Genomic DNA, 26,420 nt, shown 5'->3' with positions numbered 1-26,420 from the left:
TTAGAGTAATTTAAATTATCAAGTAACAGCACAGCAAATATCCCGATACCAATACCGAAAATAAATCGAAGTCTTCTAATGCACGCAAAAGAGGAAAACTGAGTTCGGCAGCGAAAATCAGTAACATATGGACTTCAAAATGTTGCACTGTAACTGCCATTTTTCACTCAACTCAGAAGAACATTCTACTCATTTCATTACTACAATACATTTTCCTCAATTAGTCTGAAAACAATTACTACTTAAATAAAACTGATTTAAAAAGGTCAGAACCCGTACTGATTGATTCAGTGTGGATCTGCCTTTCCTCACAGCTTATGAATGAATGAGACAGAATGTCCAGTTTTTCTCCCCGTCTTATAGCATCTACTAGACAATTATGCATAACAAATACTTTATTTAAATTTCCAATGGAAAATGTTTTAAAACATGAGAAGTCAGTAGACAATACAGTACAAGAAAAAACAAACATTGTATAAATTAGTCTCCAAATTTTGAACAAGAGCAGTTTATTAGCAAGTTTAGAAAACATACAAATGGTGTCACAGCTTCAGGTCTTCAGGCACAGGTCAGTAATTTGAGACGGATGTTGCTGACCAAATATATGTCCAGGCCTTCCCTAGTGTACGGTCATGGCAGAATAAATCAATCTATGAGCTCTTTCATGAGCAGCTTAATAAAATCCATCATATCAGGATAGTTTAGTGACCGTACGTTCATGTGAACACGTACAACCAAATCTGCTTTAATTATGAACTGATCTGGAGACTGGTGACAAATCCAGGCATTCATAATTCCAAGTTGGTCAATAAACATGGTTTACTTGTATAGACACATGATAAGGTGGTCTTCAAATAGCAGAGGACTTTGGCTACTGTTTAATTACAATTATATTATTCTTCATCTCTCACACTCTCTCCTCATCCGCACACACCCAGAAGAGAAGACAACACAAAAAAACCATGTAAACATTTTGCACACATAAAAAATCTTTAGAAACGTTGCCACCTACATAGACATTAACAACAGTTATCTACATGCTATACTTACAAAATCTGGCACTTGAGAGTTACAAAAATGCTAGGATTTCAGGTTTACTGCCAAGCTTCAGCGCTCATCTATAGATGACAAATTCCAGATCACTCCTTACTTTGCTACCATGTTTGCCATATATTCCTGGGGTAAAAATGGCACTCTTAGATCAGGTAAGTGGAGAGAGGAAAAAGGTCAAAGAAAACATCTAAAAACAAAAAGAACAATGAGTGTTAAAAGGAGGTTCCCATTTTCCCCAGATCTCAACATTGATTACCTTGGATAAGGTATTTTAGAAGCCATGATAACAGGAATCCAGTATAGCACAAACTATACTGGTATTAAAGACCTTTTCTTTAGTCAATAGAGCAAAGCATTCATTCCCTCTGAACTAGCACGTTGACATCATGATTTTTACACTTTTCAAATTCTGTTGAGCTGTTTCAAATTCTGCTGGTAGCATTTAAGATTGTGGCTGCTCAAAATGATCAAATAAACTTGTCCAGTTGTAATCTCAAACTGCTTCTATAATAAAATTGTGATACAATTGTGTCTTGCTACAAATTAATCAACTGCTGTCACAATAAAACACATGGTTGCAGATCTTCCTTGAGTCCTTTGAGAAAGGCTTGGTCCGAGAAACCAATGTAACCATGCTACAGTAACAGGTCAGCAGACAGAAGCAACTGCTAGTGTTGAAGCATCTTCAGTCTTTTTTCTGTTGTCTCATGATGAGAGGGCAGCATTGAGCTGATGTCACAGTGACAGAGGTAATAATATACCTCTCAAAATTCCTCTATGTGATTTTCAGGGTGCTGCCATAGGTCTGTTGCACCACCACTTGCACATTGTCCACAATAAAATCGAAGGCCATGCTCCATACAGACTCCACTGATTGCTGCATCAACCTGGAAAATTTAATACAAAAAAGAGAACGTGTGTGATTATATTATATTATAATATAATATATTATATTAACTAACACACAGGGTGAGAATCTCTTGGCACCACACGATTCGATTACAATTCAGAGGGCCACGATGCGATTATAAAACGATTGTCGCTGCATCTTTTCTTCTATACAGTACCGCTTTTTTCTCACTGTGTGACGACTTCGTACTTTTAAAGCAAAGTATTTAAAATAGTCCCCAATGAATTTACTTCCAATATCTTTTATTAATAAAACAAATGGAAGTGATGTGGCAAGTGAACTGGAAGACTCTCATTCACAGCCTTTGTTTGGAGCACTAGACGCTGCTGCCACTCATCTGCGATAAAATGCGCAGTTACGGTGAAATAAGATCCTGTGATAATGGATGTCCACGCAGCACGTTACAGCCGTCCTGCCTGTTTTCTTTAGTGATTTTATAACTCTGGATTTGGTCATGTCGTAGAGAGTCAGGGGTCTCTCCTGGCTAGTAGCAAACGACAAGACAGAGGGAGAGATGACAAACAATTGGAGACGAATGGACTTATTCGCATTTATAAGCACCTTAGTTGGTTTCCTGAAATGTTAAATCTGCAATGAGAGACTGTCAAACACTAAAAAGTTGTGAAGCAGAAGTCGCTCCTCTTTCAAACGTTCCCAGTTCCACCTTCAATGGTGCCGCATTAACAATCAGCGCCTCAGTAAGAATTTAAGGAGGAAAAATTCGAACAAGAAGCTGGAGAATAAGAAGCGACTTCAGCTTCGTAAAACAGCCGACGATGAGAAACATTTTACAATAAGCTGCTCTATTTCTGAGGAAGAGTTTTCTGGCGGAGATGGGAGGAAAGTGGTTATAGCTGAGCTAAAGCTTAAAGCAGAGTGAAGTAAGTCTGCGTTTTCGTTCATAATTTTTAGCCTATACTAGGACATCAGCACACACTGAGACATACTGGGAATTAAATTTCAGGGCCGTCATGGTGGTTGATTTTTGTTGAAAAGAAAAAATGGCTTTTCTTAACATTTGGGTTGGCGTGTGTGTATGTATGTATGTATGTATGTATGTATGTATGTATGTATGTATGTGTGTATATATATATATATATATATATATATATATATATATATATATATATATATATATATATATATATATATATACATACATACATACATACATACATACACACACACACACATATACACACACATATACACACACATATACACACACATATACACACACATATACACACACACACACATACATACACACACACAAACACCCTCCAAGTTGTATTCAACCCCCTACATATTTTGCAGGTTTACACATTTGGAGTTAACTTAGCATTGTGAAATTTGGACTATAGATGGGCCTGGACATGTGAAATTAATTAAATGATTGATTAATTAATTATTCATTCATTCATTCAAATCATTCTCCAAGCCACTTCTCCCTCAGGGTCGTGGGGGGGGGGGCTGCTGGATCCTATCCCAGCAGTCATTGGGCGGAAGGCCATGTGAAATACACTGCAGCAAAAATAATGTTATTCCTCTGTTTATTCAGTTTTTAAAAAATTGCAAAGTTTACCAGAGGGTCAATTATTATTCAACCCCTCAAACCACCAGAATTCTGTTTGGTTCCCTCAAGTATTAAGAAGGTATTAAGAACAAATGAGCTTCACATGCTTGGATTAATTATCTGTTTTTTCCTGCCTTTTCTGTCTATAAAAGCCCCTCCCCAATCAAGTGAACAGCACTCATACATGGTCAAAATGGGAAAGACTAAGGAGCATTCCAAGGCCATCAGAGACAAACTCGTGGAGGGTCACAAGGCTGGCAAAGGTTACAAATCCTTTTCCAAGGAGTTGGGCCTACCTGTCTCCAGCACTGGGAGCTTCATCTGGAAATGGAAGGCTTATGGATCTACCCTTAACCTTCCACGCCCTGGACAGCCTTTCAAAGTCTCCTGTCCCGAGGCCAGGTATGTCAGAACGGTCAAGGCTGACCCAAGGACAACAAGGAGGGAGCTCTGGGAAGACCTCATGGCAGTAGGGACATTGGTTTAAATACTCTAAGTAACATAATCCACTGCAATGGTCTCCGTTCTAGGTGAGCCTGTAAGTTACCTTTACTTTCAAAGTATCACATCAAGTCTAAAGTTTGCTCATGATCACTTGGAGGACTCTGAGGCAGACTGGTTCAAGGTTCTTTGGTCTGATGAGACCAAGATCGAGGTCTTTGGTGCCCACCACACCTGGGGTGTTTGGCGATAGGATAGCACTGCATACAAACCCAAGAATACCATCCCTACAGACAAGTATGGTGGTGGCAGCATCATGCTGTGAGGCTGCTTCTCAGCCAAGAGGCCTGGCCATCTGGTCCGGATCCACGGGAAGATGGATGGCACAGCCTCCTCCAGCAAGGATCTTAAGATGGGTTGTAATTTCATCTTCCGACAGGACAACGACCCCAAGCACATGGCCAAGTACTGGTTTAAGAGGGAAAAGATCAAGGTGTTGCACTGGTCTAGTCAGTCTCCTGACCATAACCCAATTGAAAACTTGTGGAAGGAGCTCAAGATCAAAGTCCACAAGAGATGCCCAAAGAACCTAGAAAACTTGGAGAAAATCTGCATGGAGGACTGGGCCAAGATTACTCCGGAGACCTGTGCCGGCCTGATCAGGTCTTATATTATTTATATATATATATATATTAAAAAAAAAAAAAAAAAAGATTAATCCTTGTAATTGCAAACAAGGGTTATTCCACAAAATATTAAACTTAGGGGTTGAATCATAATTGATCTTAATTTTGCATTAATTATTAATGTATTATAATTTAATTGAGCAACTTACATTTTTTGTTTGTAATACTTGGGCATCTGTTAATAAATGCTACTCTTGCTCAAAGTTTGAAGGCTCTAACTTAGTTGCAACTTGTTGAATGTGCAAAATCTGCAGGGGATTGAATACTACTTGGAGGCACTTTCTCATTTATATTTATATATATATATATATATATATATATATATATATATATATATATATATATATATATATATATATATATATATATATATATATATATATGAATGAATGAATGAATGAATGAATGAATGAATGAGAGAGAGAGAGAGAGAGAGAGAGAGAGAGAGAGAGAGAGAGAGAGAGAGAGAGAGAGAGAGACAGACAGACAGAGAGAGAGAGATACACACATGCACACACACCCCTCACAAAAAGGTAGGGATATTTGGCTTTCAGGTGAAATTTCAGGATGAACCTAAAATGCACTATGACCTTTACAGGTGAACTTAATGTGACCTTTTCTGAAATTCTGAATGTACATATCCAGCTGTTCAATGTTTCAGTACTTTTTGCACAACTTGCTGTTTTCTAACAAGGAGCTTAACGGCAAGGTGGTGATGGTGGTGTTACAGTGTGGGCAGGTGTGTCTAGTCAACACAGAACTGCCCTACACTTTGTGAATGGTACAGCGACAAGCCCATACTACTTGAATAACATCATTAATCCAGTCATTGTGCCTCTGCATGAATAACACAGGCCTAATTTCATCTTCATGGACGACAATGCTCCAGCTCATCGAGGTTGCATCATTAGGGAATGGCTGTTGGAGACTGGAGTACCTCAAACGGAGTGGCCTGCACTTTCTCCAGACCTGAATCCCATAGACAACCTGTGGGATCAATTGAGTCGCCGTGTAGAGGCTCGTAACCCTGTACCCCAGAACCTCAATGACCTGAGGGCCGCCCTTCAAGAAGAGTGGGATGCCATGCCTCAGCAGACAATAATTTGACTTGTGAACAGCATGAGACGTCGTTGTCAACCCGAAAGCCAAATATCCCTAACTTTTTGTGAGCACTGTGTGTGTGTGTGTGTGTGTGTGTGTGTGTGTGTGTGTGTGTGTGTGTGTGTGTATAAACTACAAGTACAAATAATAATTTATTTAACAGGAGGCACTCTACCTCTTCATGTATTTGATAACCAGGTCGAGTTTCTCCAGGTCTTTGTCCTCGACTAGCTCTGTGCAATACTTCACAACCTGCAGAATGTCCTCTTCCATAGGATCTGCAGACATAGCACCAAGACCATCTCACAGTTCAAACAAGTGTTCTTCATTTCCTCATACTACAAGAGCCACATTACACTTGGCCCAAGCTGTCCAGTGGTATGGATCACTAGTCTTGAGTATTGCCAATCCACATAAACATGCAAGCGAACACCCAAGACGCATCCAGATACTAGTCACATGAAGTGACTAGGTTTAAACCGCTACGTAGAATTACCTGAGATGGTGGTAACCCATTCCCGCAGCAGGGCTCTGATGTCACTGAATTCACAAGCTCCAGCTAGGGCTGGGGCAGAGCGAGGGGTGAATTTGGACAACACTTCTGGCATTTGATGGCTCAAAGAGGAAGAGGGTGGCCCATTTTCAATCTGTCACCAGGAATTCACATGAATATTATGAAAAATAGAACTATTCAGTCTCACTGTCAGCTCAGATGAATGCACCAACAATCAGTTAGGGAAGAGCAAAGGTACTTAAGCATTTGCTTAACTATCCAATTTTCCATTACTCAAATACTGAAATGACTGTTTCAGTATGTGTTATGTTTTATCATAGGAAGACAAGGGCAAGTGACAAGTTCAATTGTACTTGCAACTAAGTACGTATACTGTATTACAGTTTGCTACTCTAAAAAAATGAATGTCTTTATGTGACTGCGTTGCCAAGGACGCTTTGAGAACGACCTGTTTGAGAAGACAAAAGTAGCCTGGCCTCATTGTTAACTACACTAACTACTCTAGCTGGTGTCAGGTCTACAAACAGTGAAAATGTATTTCTCTGACCAACTAACATGTTGGCAATTTTTTTCACATCAAGGAAAAAAAACAACACATGTAAGACAACATGTCTAAAAGCATCCAGCAATCTCCATTACTCAACAGGTTTGGAAATTTAGACACGGAAGCTTACATGAGCTGTAAGTAGTACAAAAAAAGGGCAAAATGCAAACAACAGACCTACCTTCAAACCTGGGGGGGCATCTTTACATTTGAGTGATAGTGGGATGGTTTTGGAGGGACTGGATTTTGCAGGGCTGTTTCCTGGGAGGAGTCGTTTTAAAGGACTAGCGCCTTTTTTCACTGGACTAGCATTCCTCCTCTTGTAGTGCCGCTTCACCCTGCCCATCACAGGCTGCTTCAGCTGAAGCAGGGGGTTTTTCTGCTCCTCTACAAACATAAAATAGGATGGACATTAAGTGAGATTTTTCCAGCACTTACAGAATGCAATGTCATCAGTATAGCTATCCTTGTCCATCCTTTTACTTACCCGTATTGCTCTGAGCCTGAGTATTTTCCCTGCATCTGTACGCAGAGCGTAGCTCCTCCTGTAATTCCCTGGGGAGTGCTGCGAACACTTCAGGGTCAACCTGGACAAGAAAAAGGTCAAAAAATAAAATTCTTTTATTGCAAACAAAAGTGGCTTCACCAGAGAAGATTCCCTGTTTTAATGTGGGTTCTCTCTTGGTCAAATTCCATGTTTTGTTGAAATGAAAAATAAATATACATACATCCTCTACGGAGAACACACTCATTTTAGCATAGTATTCCTGTTTATTTGTTGAATGTATTGGAGAAAGAATAAAACAAAATTGTGGTATTTGTAAAGCTTATGAACCATCTAAATGTTATTTTTTTAAACAAACACATTCAAATTATTTACTTATTTACTTATTTACATTTGTGTCCCTGTAGGATGTGTTATTTTAATTTAGAATATCAACAAAATGTATGTTGACCAGGGGTGGTTAGCATTTGTATATGACTGTACAACAAGGCTCCAACAAACCTGGGAGAAGTCAGGTAGCTCCAGTACAATGCCTGTGCTGCCAGTTTGTCCAGGCTGATCTGGAAGGTGTACCAGCAGGGTACCTGCTGGCCCTGAGGGAGCAGATGAAGGGGTTCGGTGGGGTGTGGATGGATGTGACGAGGTACTTGGTTTCTCCTCTCTGTGGCTCCATGACAGCTCCACCTGTTCTCTCAGCTCCACTGGTAAAGCCTCCAGAACAGAGCGGTCCACCTAAAGAACGCAGAGTTGATCAAAACTTTACTACAAAGTCTCTGGTGCCTGAACTACACAACTCAAACAATTAACAAGATAAACTTCAACAACAAAACAAGCTTTCTAACCTGAGAAGGAGACGGTACCTCTATGCTGAGGTTGAGGTGTGATCGGGAATGGCTGGGGGTGGAGAGCTCCCCTTTACTTGTACCAGGCATTGAATCAGAAAAAGTGGCAAGCAATACTGAAGGAGAGGAAATCTCTTGTTTGGAAGACATGCTAGGAAAGTCATCTGACAAAAAAAGAAAGAAAAAGAAAAAAACATTGCTGAGCATTTAAGGTCAGGCCTGAAAATACACAAATCTGACTGGTCCACACAGCACCCTGACCTCTTCTCCGATCTTCTTTGCTGTGGTTTTGTGTGGGCTGTCTACTCATGAACAAATCCCTGATAGAGCGAAAACGAGATGGGCCAGTGTCTGACTGTGAGCTTTCCAGCAGATGCACCTGCAATCCCACCCCTCGCATGTCTGTGACAGTCAGTTTCATGGCATGGAACAGCTTAATGACTTCTGCTGCTATGAGCTGGCCGCTGTCTGTGGGCTGAGCCAGCAACACAGATCTGTAGGAAGGGATGGTAGCAAAAAAACAAACATTCACAACGCATTTTCACAGAAGACTGTATTTTATTATACTGAGTTTATATTTCAGCACTTGCCTGGTGCAATATGCACTGCCATAAAAGACACTAGAGAAACTTCAAATTTCAATTATCCATTGAAAACAATCTCCCCGTAGGGAGAGTATATTTTTAATTCAGTTATATTTGATTAATTTCAGTTACACTTGATTCAATTCATATAAAACAGTCAAAGAGTGGCCTGCATTATTTGGCCAAAAAATATTTGCACCTGGATGTGAATATTTTGATTAATCAAAGTATCCAAAAATTGTTCATCTGGAATGTCTAGGACTGTAAAGAATATTCACAGCTCACAATAATATACCAGCATTTAAAGGCCAATATTGTGAAAAATAAAGGAGTGTAACGCACTGTTACAGTTTTGCATCACAGTATCACAATGTGCACTGTGAAGATGTGACAATGCATCACTGACAATGAACATTCTGTTAATTATGTCATCTAATGCAACTGCATGGCCTGAACACCAAGGTTGGCAAATGATCAACAATCAACAACTCTTTCTGCATCCTAGTCTCGTGGGACCAGACATGATTGCATGGCATGAATACACATCTGAAGACAACTTGTTAAACTTTTGGTGTTGGACTGCAGTGAAATCTGCTGCAAAACAAGGGTACAACCCCTCTAAAACCCAGCCGAAATCCTCTACTCTGTGCTGTTTTAACAGCCTGAGTACAAATAATGACAAGCAAAACAAGCTATCTAGCTAAACACTACTGTTACTTAATGGAACCAACTTTCCCTTACAAGAGGTAATGCTTTTTACCTCAGTGCACATCTACGGTGCTGTGAAAAATGTTTACTCTTGTCTGAATTTATTAGATTTTTGCATATTTGTCAGACTTGAATGTTTCAGATCAAACTACTTTTAATATATTTGACAAAGCTGATCCAAGTAAACAAAATGTTTTTTTAAAAATAATTTCATACATTGAAGGAAAAATGCTATACAGCCCTGCATGAAAAAGTAAATGCCCCTTAGCTACCAAATCAACCAGTTAACCAACTTCAATTGAATTCAGTTTTCACTAGCCACACCCAGGCATGATTACTGTCAGACTGAATTTAAATAACATTTAAACAGAACCTGTGTGGCAATATGAAGCAGCTAGAAAGTCTTGAAAAGCAGCACATGATGCCACGTTCTAAAGAGATTCAAATACAGAAACGAAATGAAGTCAGTGAAAGTCTGGAAAAGGTTATGTAGCCATTCCTAAGGCTCTGGGACTCTGACCAAAAAGAACACAAAGGCTCATCTCACATTAGCCAAAACATATCTAAATGACCTCCAAGACCTTTGGGATAATATTCTGTACACTGATGAATCAAAGGTGGACCTTTCTGGAAGACATGGGTCCTGTTACATCTGGTGTAAAGCTAACACCACATTCCAACATAGGAACATCATACCAACAAACAAACATGTTCATTGTAGTATGATGGTTTGGGCTGTTTTGCTTCCGCAGGACCTGAACAACAACATAATTCATGGAACCATAAATTCTTTTCCCTATCAGAAAATCCTGAAGGATAACAGCTCAAGCACTTTTGGCCTATGTAGCAGGACAATGATCCCAGGTACACACATAAAACCACCTATGAATGGCTCAAAAGAATCAAAATTAGAAACAATTAACAACAAGAGACAAGAGTGGTTAAGTCAAAGTCCTGCCCTTAATCCTGTCGATATGCTGTAGCAAGACCTTTAATGTGCAGTTCATGCTCAAAAACAATATAGCCAAATTAAAACAATTCCACAAAGAATTGTTGGCCAAAAATCATCACATGTTATCACAAACATTTGATTGCCATCGTCACTGCCAAGGGTAGTACAACCAGTTATCAGATTTTTGGGGGGCCCCAATTTTCAGTGTGCAGAAGATGTGTGTTACCTGGCTAGGTTGTCACAGATGCCATGTCCCCCATATTTGGCAGGTTCCACTGGAGCACCTGCTTTGCGCATCATCACTTTCAGCGTTATGCGGCGACCTCTAAGCCCTGACCCCAGCAGCCTCTTTTGCACCTCCATAGAAAGGTTAGTCAGAAAAGTCTCTGCCTCCTCAACCTAAAACAGGCAAATAGCAGAGCATGGGATTAGTAACTATTAAAGACTGTGTACATCTGTGGCAGTCACGGCCTGGAGGTTAGGGAACCTGCCGTGACTGGAAGGTTGCCGGTTCGAGCCCCTGAGCCGACAGTACATGACTGAGGACAACAAATCCCAATTCCCAACCCTGTGCGCTGCAGATAGGGCAATTGTGGTAACTGCCCCCTAGTGTGTGTGTGCTCAGGAAATTTCCCCACTGTGGGACTAATAAGGGTCACTTCATCTAAATGTTTAAGAAATTGAAGACCAAGACATAGAACAAACATAAGCTTGTGCCAAAATGTACATGGATACATTAAATGTACTGAATGTGAAGCAGCAAAAGGTTGAAAAGAGAAATTTGTAGGCAGAATCACATGTCTGAGAGGCACGAACCTGTGTGAAGCGGATGTTGTAGTTCATCTCTGCAGACACAGACTTTCTCTCCTTCTCGCTGCGAACAGGTCTATCATCCAGCCCTCTGCAGAAGCGGAAGAGTGTCTGCCCTGTCCGCGGCCCAAATTCTTTCTGAAGGCGCATCATGGATACCTGCTGTAGGTCCCCACAAGTACTCACACCTAGAGAGGCGAGCTTACCGCTCATAGAGCGTCCCACACCTACATACACGCAGATTTATAAAACTCAGTAGATGCCTACTATGTACAGCACATGTGCATTATAAAGAGGCTTTAGGTGTTCAGGATGCACTTGTTTTAATACTTACCTGGAAGACTAGTAACAGATTGGTCTCTGATGAAGTCATCCACTTCCTCTGGTCTGAGAAAATATTGACCATTAGGCTTTGCCTTGCGGGTTGCCATTCTTGCCAAGAGGATGTTGGAGCCTGATGAGAGGTATTAAGTATGTTTCAAATGAAAAAAGTAAAAAGACAGAAGACACAGCATTATTTAACAGTCTTATTAAGAACAACTGTTTCTGCAGTGTGAACAAATACCATAAACAGTTACTGAGTAATACATCCTAAGACTTTTTACTACGTAATACACCTTTCAAGGGGTTCAAGGGGTTAATTCTCGCAAGTGTAAATGGTCGAAGTCAATTACCCATTCCAACGGAGGCAGAACAGCCTGTTTTTTCCCTAACATCAGCACGGATAGCACTCGCCAGCTCATCAGGTGTTACCCCCAGCTCTGCGAGGAGGGCCGTAGCATCCACTAAAGCCTCATCACAACTCAGAGCCTCGATGTTATATGTATAGCTGCAAAAAACAAAGAGCATTTAGTAAACTGACATGCACACAGTTATCATTTTTCTGAATAGAGATTAACATGGATTGGGCTAGCAGCCTGCACCTGGTTAGAGTTTCATACATGGCCAGTGCCACCTCTTTGTATGCATGGAAGTCATAGGGAACTGACTGCAGCTCAGGGCACAATTGTTTAGCCTGACCAAAAAACATGCCATTCCTCACACCAGCCTGCCTGTAACAAAGACACATGCATATCTTACACACATGTATTTCCAACAGTTTTAGTGTACATTATGCAGTTCTAATGCAACACTAACTAAAAGTTCATGATAAACTGCTCTCTATAACATTTCAATACTTGACTTTCTCAAAAAATGATTTTTATTTCTTTATTAATTCATCTGCACAATGAACTATTTAAGAAAGTGGTAAAAAATATGAATTAATGAAATAGATGCCATAACGGGCTGACAACCAAGCTACCTGTTACTTCACAGTTTATGCTGATATTATACATTACAAACAATAATGCTGTGGTGGTTGTTAAAAGACTTCAAATAAAAAATAAATACATAAAAAAAATTATATAAAAATTTAAATTTGAAATATATGCAAAATATAGTGAAATATACACAAAATAGAGAAAATACACACAAGACATAGAGATGGTATACATTTTAAAGGGACCTGAGTGACTGTGTTGTTGTTCTTTAAAGTAGCTTAGTGTTAAGGTGTTATTGTCCATAGCAGAGATGATATGATAATACTGACAGAGTGACTGAGTGAAATGGTAAATGGGGACGGACCCACAGCTTCACAACTTGTTCAGAAGCCTGATAGCCTGTGGATAGAAACTGTTCATTAATTGGGTTGTTCTAGTCTGGATGCTGCGGAATCTGTTGCCTGATGGCAGAATGGTGAACAGGCCATGTGCTGGGTGACTTCTGTCTCATCCGGATCTTTTTGATCTTCCTGAGGCAGCAGGACTGGTACATGTCCTGTAAGTTTGTTGCCTACGATGGCTTCTGCCATCCTCACCACTCCTCTAAGGGCCTTGCGGTCGCAGGTGGTGCAGCTGCTGTACCAGACAGTGATGCAGCCCGAGAGGATGCTCTCTATGGTGCACCTGTAGAAGTTGGTGAGGATCTGAGGAGACAGACCAAACTCACTGAGCCTACACAGGAAGAAGAGATGCTGATGGGCAGATCTCACAATAGTGTTGGTGTGGTGGGTCCAGGTGAGGTCATCGGTGAGGTGTATGCTGAGAAACTTCACACTGTTGACTCTCTCCACTTCGGCTCCATTGATGAATAGGGGAGAGCGACCACCCCTCTGCTGTTTCCTGTAATCCACAATCATCTCCTTTGTTTTGCTGATGTTGAGACAGAGATTGTTGTCATGGCACCACTGACAGAGCGCTGACCTTGTCTCTGTAAGCTGTTTCATCTTCATCAGTGATGAGGCCTAGGATGGTGGTGTCATCAGCAAACTTGAAGATGATGTTAGGCGTGCGTTTGGCTACACAGTCATGTGTATACAGGGAGTATAGGAGGGGACTGAGCACACATCCCTGAGGAGCACCTGTGCTCAGAGTCAGTGTGGAAGAGAAGCTGTTCTCAACTTTCACCACTTGGGATCTGCTCATCAGGAAGTCCAGTATCCAGTTGCACAGATGAGAGTTCAAACCCAAGTCTGTGAGCTTAGTAATGAGTTTGGCAGGGATGATTGTGTTGAATGCTGAGCTGTAATCTATGAACAGCATTCGCACGTGTGTTCTTTCTGTCCAGGTGTGTGAGAGCAGTGTGTATCGTTAGTGCAATGGCGTCGTCTGTGGATCTGCTGGAGCAATATGCAAATTGGTGAGGGTCCATGGTGGCTGGAAGTGTTGAGCAGATGTGAGCTTTGACCAGCTGCTTGAAGCACTTCATAACTGTAGATGTCAGTGCAACAGGGTGGTAGACATTCGAGCAGGTGACAGACGATTTCTTGGGGACTGGAAAAATTGTGGTTTCTTTAAAGCATTTGGGAATCACTGACAGTCTTAAGGAGAGGTTAAAGATGTCAGTGAAAACTTCAGCCAGCTGGTTGGCACATGCTTTAAGTACCTGGCTGTGGACAATGTTGGGACCAGGTGCCTTGCATGGGTTAACTGCCCTGAAGGAACTTACCACATCAGACAGGGGAATGGCTAGAGTGTAGCTCTCCTCATCTACTGGGATTTTCTCAGCAGGTGAGGTGTTAGTTGCCTCAAAACGAGCATAATGAGCATCGAGTTCATCTGCAAGTGAGGAGGAAGAGCCTCCATCACAGATCACACCTACTTTGTAGTCAGTGAATGTGCGCAGGCCACTCCACATACGTCTGATATCAGAGCCATGATAGTTAGATTCCACTCTGTCCCTGTAGCTCCTTTTGGTCAGCTTGATGGTCCTTTGAAGGTCATATCTGGCCTTCTTGTGTCACCAGGGTTGTAGTCAGCAGCCCAAGCTCTTAGTTTGGCTCGAACCTCAGCACTGACCCAGGGTTTCTGGTTGGGAAAGGATCTGACATTGATTTTAGGTACAATGTCTTCAGTGCATTTCCTGATGTAGCTTCTGATGGAGTCAGTGTATTCACTGATGTTCTATGATGCAGCTGGCACAGACATCATCCAGTCTGTGGATTCAAAGCAGTCTTGAAGTGTGAAGATGGCCTCCTCACTCCATTGATAGACTGATCTGAGCACTGGTTTGCCTGTTCAAGTTGTTTTTATGAGGGCAGGAGAAGAATAGAGGTGTGATCAGCTTTGCCGAAGGCAGGGCGGGGAGGGGTTTGTAACTGTGTTTTTGTAACTGTGTTTGTAAAAGACTTTCTGTAATTGGTCTTTTTAACGATACTTGCAGTTAAAGAAGCACAGAACCCAATGTATTTTATTATCATACTGCTCACTCATGTGTACAGCTTCAAGATTGTTCAACCACATTTTTGAATACCTGGCCTCATAGCTGCAGGAAGCGATCTCTGCCATGGAGAGAGCAGCCTGGGCCTGCTCCACTCCATTACTGCAGGCCTCCTCATCCTCTGGAGAAGAACTCATCTCAAGATCAGTGGCTGTTCTCCCTAAGAGAGCACACAGCAAAATGTTCAGAGCAAAATGCAACATAAACCAAGAAATGTACTGCATACTGCAAACCTGAAAAAAAAAAAAAAAAAAAAAAAAAAAAAAAAAAAAAAAAAAACACTGTATTTAACCTGCATATATCTGTATTTTAAGGAGAGGAATCAAATCATCCCACCGTGCTGAGGTCATAACTATGACTTTGGAATTAAAATATTTCTGCTAAAACAGTCATTTTAAGATGTCCAAAACAAGCAAGTGCTGCTATGACTTAATTGCCATTCTTATGATTAAGAATTATGAGGCCCTTTGTGGAAACTTCTACTTGAATAGTAACCTCACTGTACCTGAGGAGCCATTATTTATACACAAACACAAACACAGTGGTAACTAGTACTTTCAGTGAGACAAATTTACGTGTATGAATGGAAAATACAACATGCTTCAGCAACAATGCAATGGCAAACTGATCAGATTTTTTTGCCCCCAGATCCAACATTTATACTTATTTACAAGTATCGGCAGATATCTGATCCAATAAGATCTTTGGGTTTTTGTAGCAAATCAGCTGCACAATTTAGGTAAGGTATTCCAAGCTTCCAATTAATACTACAGTACATTTTTTAGAATGTGTGACTTTCTGGAATATGTTTATTTTAGTTTTCTCTGACCAAAATTACATTTTACAGTGTATTTAATAATGGCCTCTGATTAAATCTGACCTACCTAATCTGGGATACCTTACTTTAATATGCTACAGCAAAAACACTGTTTTTAACATGTGCTTATTGGGGTAAATTTGCTACTTTTGTGGCCTAATTTCATAAACATTTATAGTCATGAATAGATTATTATATTATGTTTCACTAACACACATGCCATCTCCTGGCATAACTTCTGAATGAAAAACATGACGGTAGTGTATTTATTAAAAATGCTTCTTGTGGCAATGTGCCATTTGTAGTGAGCAGCAGAGAATAGACTTAAAGCATAACTGCTTGCTAACAATTGTTGTGCCAGTGTTAAGATGAAACATGGCTAGCTCAAACACCATTAAAACGCTGAAGCTGCAGATGTTACAACTTCTCATACTGAACTTAAAAAAAAAAAAAAAAAAAAAAAAAATCAGGCATAAATGGCACAATTCTAAAATTAAAGCGCATGATTACAAAACAAAAAAAAAACAAGAAACAAGAAATGATCAGAACTGGATCAGACTACATATATCACATAACTGTTTTTTTACAGAAATAAAGCCTCATTAGGCCGCCTGGTTGATTTTGCAGTCACCTGCTCTGTGCTGGTTCCGCTTCTTCTGGAAGTACTGCATCTCCAGCTGAGGGTTAGCACCAGGCCGCTGAGCAACAATCCCACGGCCACGATTACTCGTCACAGCAACCGGTTTCCCTAAAATGACAAAAGCATAAGTTGGGGCTAACTGAATGCAGAAGTAGTCACAGGTTAAACTAAACACTCAGCATGTTCATGATCAACACACTGTGTTTAAGGTGTTAAAATGTACATTCCTGTACTATTACACTGTAATTAAATAAAGGTAAAGAGATTTATTTTGCATGTGTGTATTATATCATGGTCATACTGCAAACTAGTTGTGCATGTGTGAATGTGACAGTCACCTATAAGTTCAGGTCGGTGTCTGATCCCCACCGACACAAAAAAGCAGTCCATGTCCACATGCAGAATACAAGACTGACGTACTCGAGGAGCAGGCATAGATGAGGAACCTGTAAAGAAAAAATTATTCATTTCACAAAAATCATAAGCCAAATGACTAACTAGCACTTACTGCAAACTCCACACAGAAACCCCCATTAAAACACATAAAAGGCATAATTAACAGAAGTAATATTACCTCGATAGTGATTAGCTTTGAGTTTCTTTAGCTTCTCCTTCCCAGAAAGGACAGTGCCCCGTGCTGCCCGCCGGCGGCTCTGAAGGGTGTTAACATACTCAGAGAACTCATTTCGCCATGTGGAGATATGATGAAACCGTGAATGAGAAAAGAACTCTGAGATTATCCCAGTTTCTGAGCCCTTGCTCATCTGGCTGTTGGAGTCATTTAATGAGGAGTTAGAAGTAATATGGTGACTCCCATTCAGTCTGACTCTGCTAACTTGATCTTGGAGGAGAGACCTCTCTGAATTTCCTGCATTTTCCTGAAGAGCTGTAACAGCTGCTGAAGAGGTTTCCAATAATATGGATGATTCAGAGTTTTGTTCATGATGGACACTTTGAGGACTGAGTACCAATGAGGTGCTGGCTGTGGATGCTACAGGATTTGATGTAGGACCAGCGGAACAAAGGCAGCTCGGTCCCCTAGTTTCTTCAGCTTCTGACTGTGGGGGTTGAGGCTGGATACACTTTGACTCTGCTCCTTGAAGTGCACGTTTTGAACAAGGAACACAGTCTTTCAGTTTTAAGGCACCATTCAGAAGATGAGCATGGCCATTGGTTTGCAGATAGTCCTTTGATCCTTTTAGGGAAATGACAGGGGAATTATCACCAGTGCCCCCTTCATGAATCCCATTAACACTAGGGGCTTCGTGTGCCGAGAAACCTGTGTATGAGCCATTCCTGTTTGAGGCAAAACATATTATATAGTAAAGTATAAGGCATAAGGGCCTGCCAAAACATTAGTACACTATACATCAAACATCCACTTCATTGAATATACTTCCTTGCATCTACTCTCACTGTCCATTTTAGTCCAAGTACTATGTAGATGCACTCTGTGATTCTACCATTTCAGACTGTAGTCCACCTGTTACCCTGCATAGTTTAGCAGTATGTTCTTCAATGGTCAGGGCATTCACAGGACCATGGAGCAGGTATTATGTGTGTGGTGCATCATTCTCATAGTGCAACATGCACTAACAGAGCGCCTTTGCATCATGACCCATCACCCAAATAATACTGCTTTACGGTAGTCCTGTGGGGGCCCTGACCATTTAATGAAAAAACAAAAACAAACAAACAAAAAAAAACAGTGAAGGGTCACTAACAAATTATGGAGACAAACAAATGGTCCAGAGTCTGTCATTGTAGAACGACAAATGGACTTATATAGTGGAGCTGATGAAATGGACGAAGAGTACTGATACAAGGCTACTTAAGTAGCCAACGGGTTTACACAAAGGAATCCACTTACAATTTAATGTCCACACAATGATGCATTTTATCAGTGTGTTTGGAGGGTGCTGGCTGATTAATGATGATGGTTGGGTTAGAGTGAAAGGGCTCGAGGTTGCTTGGTTGATGAAGGTTCAGCTTGGGTTCAGGTTGGCCATGACCAGGCCCACCTGCTTCCTGGCCTGGCCAGGCAAGCACATTGGTAAAGTTTAAGCCCTTCTGCTTCGCGTAAAGCTGATATTGCAGGTATGAAAGTTGCCGTCCTGCCTTGATGCTGAAAAAAAAGAAAGAAAAAGCATCAGAAAGTATGTGGCTGTATTTTAGACAGTGCGCCAAAAATCTGAGCACTGTCTGGGTGGGGTACCAAAAGACATAGCTATAAAAAAGTTACTAGCCCAACTTCCTTCCATTAATCCATCAGCTGCTCCCTTGCACCATAAAATACCCAACAAATCCAACCTATTTTTTTTACGTGACCACATTTAAAGTTAGAGGACAACACTGAACACGACATGATACACCAAAACCATAATTTTTTGCCAAAACCAAAATTCAAGACACACCTGGGTGAAAACCAAATTAACATTTTTTTGCAATTCCATTTATGCTTTTGTAAAATACAAACTACTAAACCTGCTTTCAGTAGGACAAAACCGAATTGACAAATAGCTTACATAAAATAAACATACTAAAATTATAACACAATACAGGCAACAAATGTGCTACAAAATCCAACATCCTTGCCAACAGAGAACAGCTGGTCATTCAAAGCAGTAAAATCTAAAACTGAGCCTACAAATGGCATTAGCATGATTGCAGGAACTATCCTTTCTGCTTCTGTTCTTTTACAGTATGAATATCAATCAGGATGCTGTTTTGAAGTGGTATCAAACTTACAGCTCTTGAGCATCATAATCTTTCCTGATACTTGGAATAAATGACAATTACAAATCTCCTGTCTAATGCCCCTCACAGAAATGGTCCTGCAGGGCCGCCGTTTTTTTGTCCCTCTGAGCATCGCTGTTCAATTTCAAATGCATATACAGGGTCTATAAGTGTCCTGAGTGCACCTTTTCTTGCACACACTTACCTGTCAGTAATCCACTCTGGTCTTACTACTTTCTCCCCTTTTAGTTCCTGTATTTTGCAGTTGGGCAGGTTGGTGGCGATGATGTGTGTAGTTTTGGAACGTGAGTAATACACATGGAACTGTCCACCATGTAGCATCATTAGTCTGCGTAATTCATCTGCACTGGGGTCTACACAGAGAATAGACAAGGCACATGTGCAAACAGACTACTCATTTCACTGTTATCATACCCGCTTAAAAAAAGAGCTTGATTTTCTATGTTTTTTTCTCTTATTGGAACTTTATGATACTTCATTTTACATCTATAACAAAAGAGAATTCAATTTAAATCTAAAAATAGACAGATTTTTTTTTAAAATAAAGAAATACAAAAAAAATCCACAGATGTTCCAATGTAAAAGTGCACCATTAATCCGATAAGCAACCAATAAAAAAATAAATAAATTACAATGTACAACATAAAACACAAAGCAAATAAAGCTGAAAATGTTAATAAAAACGGAAACGGCCGATTCTCACTACGGACTATCTACACAAGAAGTAAAGAATTCTTTCTGACCTGTGTATCCATTCACATAGATAGACACTCCACTGAAGATGCTGGATGATGCTCCCTGTTTCTGTTTTTCTCTGGGAGCATCCTTCTGAAACTGCTTCTCCAGCTTAGAGACCTTAGCAGCCATGTAGCCCCCCTGCACCCACAAAAACACACAAGCATTCATTCATGCACTTACAAAAAAGCAAAACAACAGTTTAAACACAGCTCAACACACAGTAACCAACACTCCTTCATACATAAAAGCTAGAAATCATAGAGCAGGTCAGAGCTCCTGAAACAAGCTGGTAGAAACATAGAGGCACACACACAAAGAACGAATTGGGCAGTGTCTGGCTGACAAGCGCCTGATTACGCCTCAGACATTCAATGAGACTGGAGGTGCGAGCCTGCTGGCACGGCGACTCTCTGTCTCCATGGCAACGAACAGAACGCTGGGATTCAGGAGTTGAGTCTGAACCAATAAACAGACAAAAGAGGGAAAAGCCCAACAGACAGAGGCATGCTCCGCTTCTACCTCTACACCAAAATCCAGAAATTCCTGTGGATATAATTGAGGTCGCGAGCAATTAATAGATGGACAACATTTAAATGTAGCCAATTTTAAAACAAATCTGAAAGGCATGTTTAAAATATACCTGCTTGTAGTATGCACTTACTAATTTCATATTTTCAACCACATCAGAAATACAATTCATTCAGAAACTGCTGAAAATACAAAAACCTTACGGTTTTGTCTTCCTAAGATGCTTCAAATAAATGCCAGCTAAAATATATGCCATTTCATTAGAGAAGTAAAGATTTACGCACTGCTGCAGCAGCAAAGCTTTGGCCTCTAAAAGAACCATGCACAGACAGCAACTCTAATCAATAAAATTTCTAGACAGACTTGCTGCTCTCCACAGATTACAGTACAGGAAAGGCAGCGAGCTGCCAGGGAAGAGAACTGCGATTACTCACCACTGCAATACAAATAAAAAAAGTCTAGACTACTCCAGCAAAACATAACATGCATAAACAAGGATGAACTGAACAAAAAAGGAAAACTCAGTTACGCTCTGAAATGATTCTCCCTTACCCTTCCTCCCCAACCATCACCTTCACTTGCTTTCTTCCTCCATCCATCTCGACTCATACTGAGGAACCTGAAAAAGAATAAGAAAAAAATAATAAGAAAAAAAAATAAAAATAAATTATTAGATTCCTGGAAGCAGTAGTATCTGCTGAGTCTGACTGATCATCTCTTTAATTGGTGGCTTCAGTGACATATTTATTACATTAGTGGCAAATCTTCTTACAACAGCCTGTATCTTCCTTTAATCCTCTTTCCAATCACCAAACTGCACTGCATTTGTCTACTGTACATGCCTGTTTCTTGACAAATATCTTGGGACAAAAACTTCAGTCCATTATAGGACTTACAGGGCCATTTTCCTGGAGTAAGTTGCAGTACATCTAAAACTGAATCACAGTCCAAATTATGACTATAAATTGTAAATATTAAATAAATTATAATAAGGAATAATGAGGAAATAATTTCTTTTCTAGGTTTAGGCTTAATCTGAGTCTTGAAAAAGGCCCTTACTAATTTACACAGATGACATTCACTAAAATTATTCAGCTGTTTACTTAACATACCCGATTAAGATACCCGAGTAGAGCTGTGCAATAGATCACGATACTTCAGGAAACCTTCATGATACACGACAAGCCGCAATAATTTATTATTCTCTGACATCTGATTTAGTTGGAACAGTCAGAAGTATCACATTTAAAAACACTAATAAAAATTTTTATATTTATATTCAACATATTTACTAAACATTCACATAGTGTGCTGCACTAAATTTGTTAAACAGGACAAATCTTTTTGTTACTCTTTTTGTAATCAAATGAAGTTGGTCAGTGTTTTTAAGCATGATTATATCCACAATTTGCTTTTATTATAAAATACTATGGTAATTCATAATTACAATAAACAATACCACATTGCCCAGCTCTATATTTAAGAGCAAGCTTTCAAATCTCAGTCCATCAAAGTATATACTGGGTTTCCTGGACCTTAAGCTTAGTCTTGAACTACACTGCAATGCCAATGTCAAATCACCAGCAGAAATTATTTAATAACCTGGTCAGGAAAACAGACCCTTACTATTTACACTATACAACATTCACTAAAATTACACAAGTGACATTCACTGAAATGATACCATTGTTTATGATATATGCCTGTATATTGATCATCTAAGGACAAGAAATTTCAAACTTCAGTGGATCTTACGACAGGAAGGGCCAGTTTGCTGGACTGGAAGACAGGCCTTTACTATTTACACTATACAATGTTCACAATGAAAACCGAACAAACGGCTTTCGTGTTCTTATTCCTTTGTTTAGCTGCTGAAACGTAAAAATATCAGTAAGCCTGCAGTCTTTCATTTCCAAAATTTAAATTTTGCATAAAAATCATATTGCATTCACGAGAGAGAGAGAGAGAGAGAGAGAGAGAGAGAGAGAGAAATCCCTCCCTGACTCTACTGTAGACTCTTATCTTCTTCCCTCTAAGGTATGGAATGATCCATCCATAGATGTGGGGGAGTTTACACTGATGCTTGCAGCTCATTAACTGCACACTGATACAGACTGAGGTTTATTAGATGAGGAACCCCCCCCCCCGTTTCTTTTGTATGCTACTAGTCAGCCTGCTCTGTTATGCTGGAAGCGTCCTCACTGCCACATGTCACACAGACACAGAACGAGACAGCCACACACACACACAAACACACATACACACAAACACAAACTCTCTCACTCCACAGGGATCTATATCGACTAAATCTCTATGCCTTTGTCTCTCACAGACATGCCACAGATGCTACTGGTCTCATCAGTCAAACACTCTCTTCAGTATAGTCAAACATATCTCACAGAGCCTGCCTCCCTCCACTTACACTCCCTGCGCTTCAGAGGTCTAAGGACTCAGTGACATGCAAGGCAAAATTGGTCATCACTGTCTCCTCACCAGAATAGCTTAAGGACTCAGTGACGTTCCAGGCAAAGTTGGTCATCACAGTTTCCTCACCAGAACAGTTTAAAAGGAGATGAAACTGCCTGGTCCTGATACCAGTGACAGACACAGAAAAACAGTAGTAGAGAAAATAGTCCTAGCAGCTGTCTTGTAGCCTGAATTTTGTCTGTATGTTTGTCCATTGGGATTAAATACACCTTGATTAGCATTACAGAGAAATGAAACACTTACTTTTGGATGGTTAAAGATGAAATAAAATCAATAAATGCAGACGTTCTAGTCTAGCGTCACCTAAACGTTCTGCTCTTCTGGAGTAAAACAAACATGTCCTCAAACATTCGCAATATAGGCCACATCTAAACATTTCTGTGATACCAATATGTGACATCATATCAGAATCGTTCCAATTAAAAACATTTTCACAATATTTCGTTTTTTTAATGTTCTGTTAAGTAGGGAAATGCAAAAACACAGGTCTATCTGGACTCAATATGATCTGATTTAAATGCATAATGATCTAGGCCTGCAGTTTGCATGACTCCATGAAACTGGTAGAGTATAATCATCCATATTTACTAGCTACATAAGCCTCGCAGCTCCAGCGTAAAACTAAAACAAGCAAACATCAGACATCAAACCAGATTTGTCTGACTTGACTACATTTGGGATAAAGGTAAAATTTACTATGATTTCCCACTGAACGTTTGCTTTTAAAGAACATCTGTGATCTTAACATAAAGAAGGGAGTGAGGTACAGAGAATCAAGAAATGGTAACACCTAGACTACTTCTGAGGAAGCATGCAGCCAATATCATTGCCACCTCACGGAGCATAACATCCCACCTTACACCACACTATCACCTTCCTGTCCTGAGCCCAGCAACGTTCACTTCCACTACTCATTCATTCATTCATGAGTCTCTCTACATCCCAACTCCTGCATCTAGCTTTTCCTGGAGTTGGCAGTGAAAAAATTTCAGCATAATATTGAGATGGCGAATCCAGTAGCCATATCAATCTAACATGCACGTTAATTCCCTACACAGATAAAAGCAAAGAAATCAAGCAGACTTGTTTGATTGGTATTAAATTAAATGCGCTTAATTTGACATATAATCTTTAATCACCTAAAGAACAAATCACATCAAGAGAAAAAACTGTGCAGACAATCTTATGTATTGTGTGAACTGCAATGTAAAATAATTTGAAAGAACCACAACATAGAAGGTCTTCCCACTCAAATCTGCAACCAACCAGCTCATATGTGAATTGTGAAATTAAGAGTATCTTTTACTAGAAACTGGGGCCACCATATGACCAATGTTCCCTGATTCTAGCCTTATCAGAATTAGTAACACAGTATTGCTCTGCCCCAACACAGCTTAGCAAGCCTGATTTCTTTGTGCAGCCAGAGTATCAATGAGCAGTGAGTCCATGTGTACAGACTACATATCTTGCTGTGTTGCACATGAATAATGCAGTAAAGTAGAGGTCTTCACCTTTGGAAAATGAGTCCAGTTTCTGATCCAGGATTTTGTAAGCACAGGTAAGTAAATGAACTGCTGATGTAACCTACAGGCCACCTACTGTCAGAATCGAGACCACTAGAGGCGATTCCAAAGTCAAGACTGAGACCAGATTTCCTTTTTTTTCCCAGGATACTAAAAAAAGAATGGGGACGATATTTTTTTCATAGTACGTTATACATTAATTATCTTTCATGATAATGATGATGCATGTATTTATTCATAACTACAATATTTTATTCTATATTTAGGTCAAGTAACTAAAATAGAACATAAAATATTATTAATTATTATAACATCACAGCATACGTCCAATATTACACTAATTTTTGAAAGCAAAAGATGGCTAAGCAATCACGGAAAGGATCAATTAAATCCTCAACCACAAGATTTTATTTAAAATTTTGAAAAAAGACTGATTTATTGATATTTTATAATGACAGAAAAATCTTGGTTTCCATTTACCTCAAATGGAAGCACTGACTGGTTTAGAGAACAATTTCTCCACCTTACCCTGACACCCAGGGCAAATGATGTTGAGACAAAGACCATAAACTTACAGTCTTGAGACCGAGACGGGACTCAAGTACTACAACAATAGTCCAGGACTGTAAACTGGATTCTAGGGCCAGGGGTGATGACCTCTTTAATGAAACCGTGCATCAACACAGATGGAATATGGCCCATGGACCTGGAATAAGTGTGCATCGATTAGGTAAAATTCACTGTATATCTGTGAAAAAACAAAGGGTTTTAATATTGTGGCTGAAGACCTTTTGTCTTCTAGTCATATCTGAGTATTCTGTGTTACCGCACTTCATGTGGTATAAACGGGCCTCTGCTAGAATTTAAGAAAACGGTATCAAACGGTGTAACATTAATATAAATTTACATGAAGGTCGTAAAGGTTTTGAACGAAACAATTCAGACCTCTCGACGCAACAGGCATCACCCCTATAACATTATCACTAAAATCGGCCTGTTGATCCTAGTTGCTCTGCCGCGCTGCCACGCTGAAGAGACCACATGCTGAAGGGGTCACTGAGGTCGCAGGTATACACACAGTGGAAGTTTCCCCCTATTAACAAACTGTCACACAGGCCCCATAATGTAAGGTTACCTGTCACTGTAGAGCCTCACCGGACAGACACATCGATAATGTCAGCTACTCTGGTTTAACGCCTAACACGAGGTGCACCGAGACAAGCCTGAACATGCTAAGCACTGACCTGCAGGACTCCTGTAAAGCTCTCAGGACTGGACGCTGCTACCGGGCAGACTCACGTTGGTCACATCTAAACACATGTGCAAAGCGAAGGGTCACACTGCAAACAGCAAAGCTCCCTACCGTGAAGTCAAGTTGCTAGCTAAACAAACCAGCAGCACAGGGGCCGATTAGGTTAGGCTCTGTCTCGGTCAAATAATCCAGGCTGGTGGCATGGTGTGCAAAACAAACTGAGCTCCAGTCAGACACTGCAGTAAACACAATAAACGCCATTCGAGAACAAAAACGCAGTTAAACCGACGACTCGTTACATAACAGCACAACAACAGTGAGCAGCGGTAACGGCTGCAGCGTCTCTAAGAGTGTTTCGACTCCGAGCTAGCTAACTGGGCTCCTCAGAGACTGAAACGTCGGGAAGAGAAATGTCCTGCTCACCTATTCTCTCTTTTCCTACTTGATAATCGTGTCCAGAGAAGCGCGCCGTTGTTTCCGACGTTCAGCCGCGGCGTCCACTTTAACGTTTACGTGCGTTTCAAAGCAATACTAACGGAACTGGCGCGTAAACTTGTGTCTTTCGATATCGACACCATGTTCTCTGGGCTCCGGAAAGACCGCTCTCCCCACACAGCCTGCTCTCTCCATTGCCAAGCGCTCAGCGTTCACCGTAATATCTCTCCCTCCTCTCTCTCTTCTCTCTCTCTCTCT

General features: G+C 40.4%; 1 protein-coding gene across 1 annotated transcript; it reads right to left on the bottom strand.

Annotated features, from left to right (window-relative positions):
* Nucleotides 1-488: 488 nt before the first annotated feature.
* On the bottom strand, nucleotides 489-26,420 carry rev1 (REV1 DNA directed polymerase). Its single transcript, XM_017704648.2, has 22 exons — nucleotides 26,151-26,420; nucleotides 21,018-21,084; nucleotides 19,943-20,075; nucleotides 19,384-19,552; nucleotides 18,313-18,567; nucleotides 17,017-17,738; nucleotides 16,781-16,888; nucleotides 16,434-16,550; nucleotides 15,019-15,145; nucleotides 12,150-12,278; nucleotides 11,901-12,055; nucleotides 11,561-11,680; nucleotides 11,233-11,453; nucleotides 10,643-10,815; nucleotides 8,434-8,666; nucleotides 8,173-8,336; nucleotides 7,832-8,062; nucleotides 7,313-7,412; nucleotides 7,007-7,212; nucleotides 6,264-6,414; nucleotides 5,943-6,045; nucleotides 489-1,940 (listed from the first exon to the last, which is right to left on the bottom strand). Exons 2-22 carry the CDS (start codon nucleotides 21,072-21,074, stop codon nucleotides 1,829-1,831), a joined length of 3,786 nt encoding a protein of 1,261 aa, XP_017560137.2. The 5' UTR covers nucleotides 21,075-21,084; nucleotides 26,151-26,420; the 3' UTR covers nucleotides 489-1,828.

Source organism: Pygocentrus nattereri, chromosome 6, assembly GCF_015220715.1.
Source record: "Pygocentrus nattereri isolate fPygNat1 chromosome 6, fPygNat1.pri, whole genome shotgun sequence".
NCBI lineage: Eukaryota > Metazoa > Chordata > Actinopteri > Characiformes > Serrasalmidae > Pygocentrus > Pygocentrus nattereri.
The sequence above is the reverse complement of the archived record's forward strand: the minus strand, read 5'-3'. Positions and strand labels throughout refer to the sequence as shown.

Excerpts from the sequence above, each read along its gene's own strand:
- rev1 (XM_017704648.2), bottom strand. The coding sequence starts at position 21,074 with ATGAGTCGAGATGGATGGAGGAAGAAAGCAAGTGAAGGTGATGGTTGG. Across the intron at positions 8,337-8,433 it reads CAAAGAAGATCGGAGAAGAG|ATGACTTTCCTAGCATGTCT; the intron begins GTCAGGGTGCTG and ends TTTTTTTGTCAG. Across the intron at positions 7,413-7,831 it reads AGCTACCTGACTTCTCCCAG|GTTGACCCTGAAGTGTTCGC; the intron begins GTTTGTTGGAGC and ends TTTCTTGTCCAG.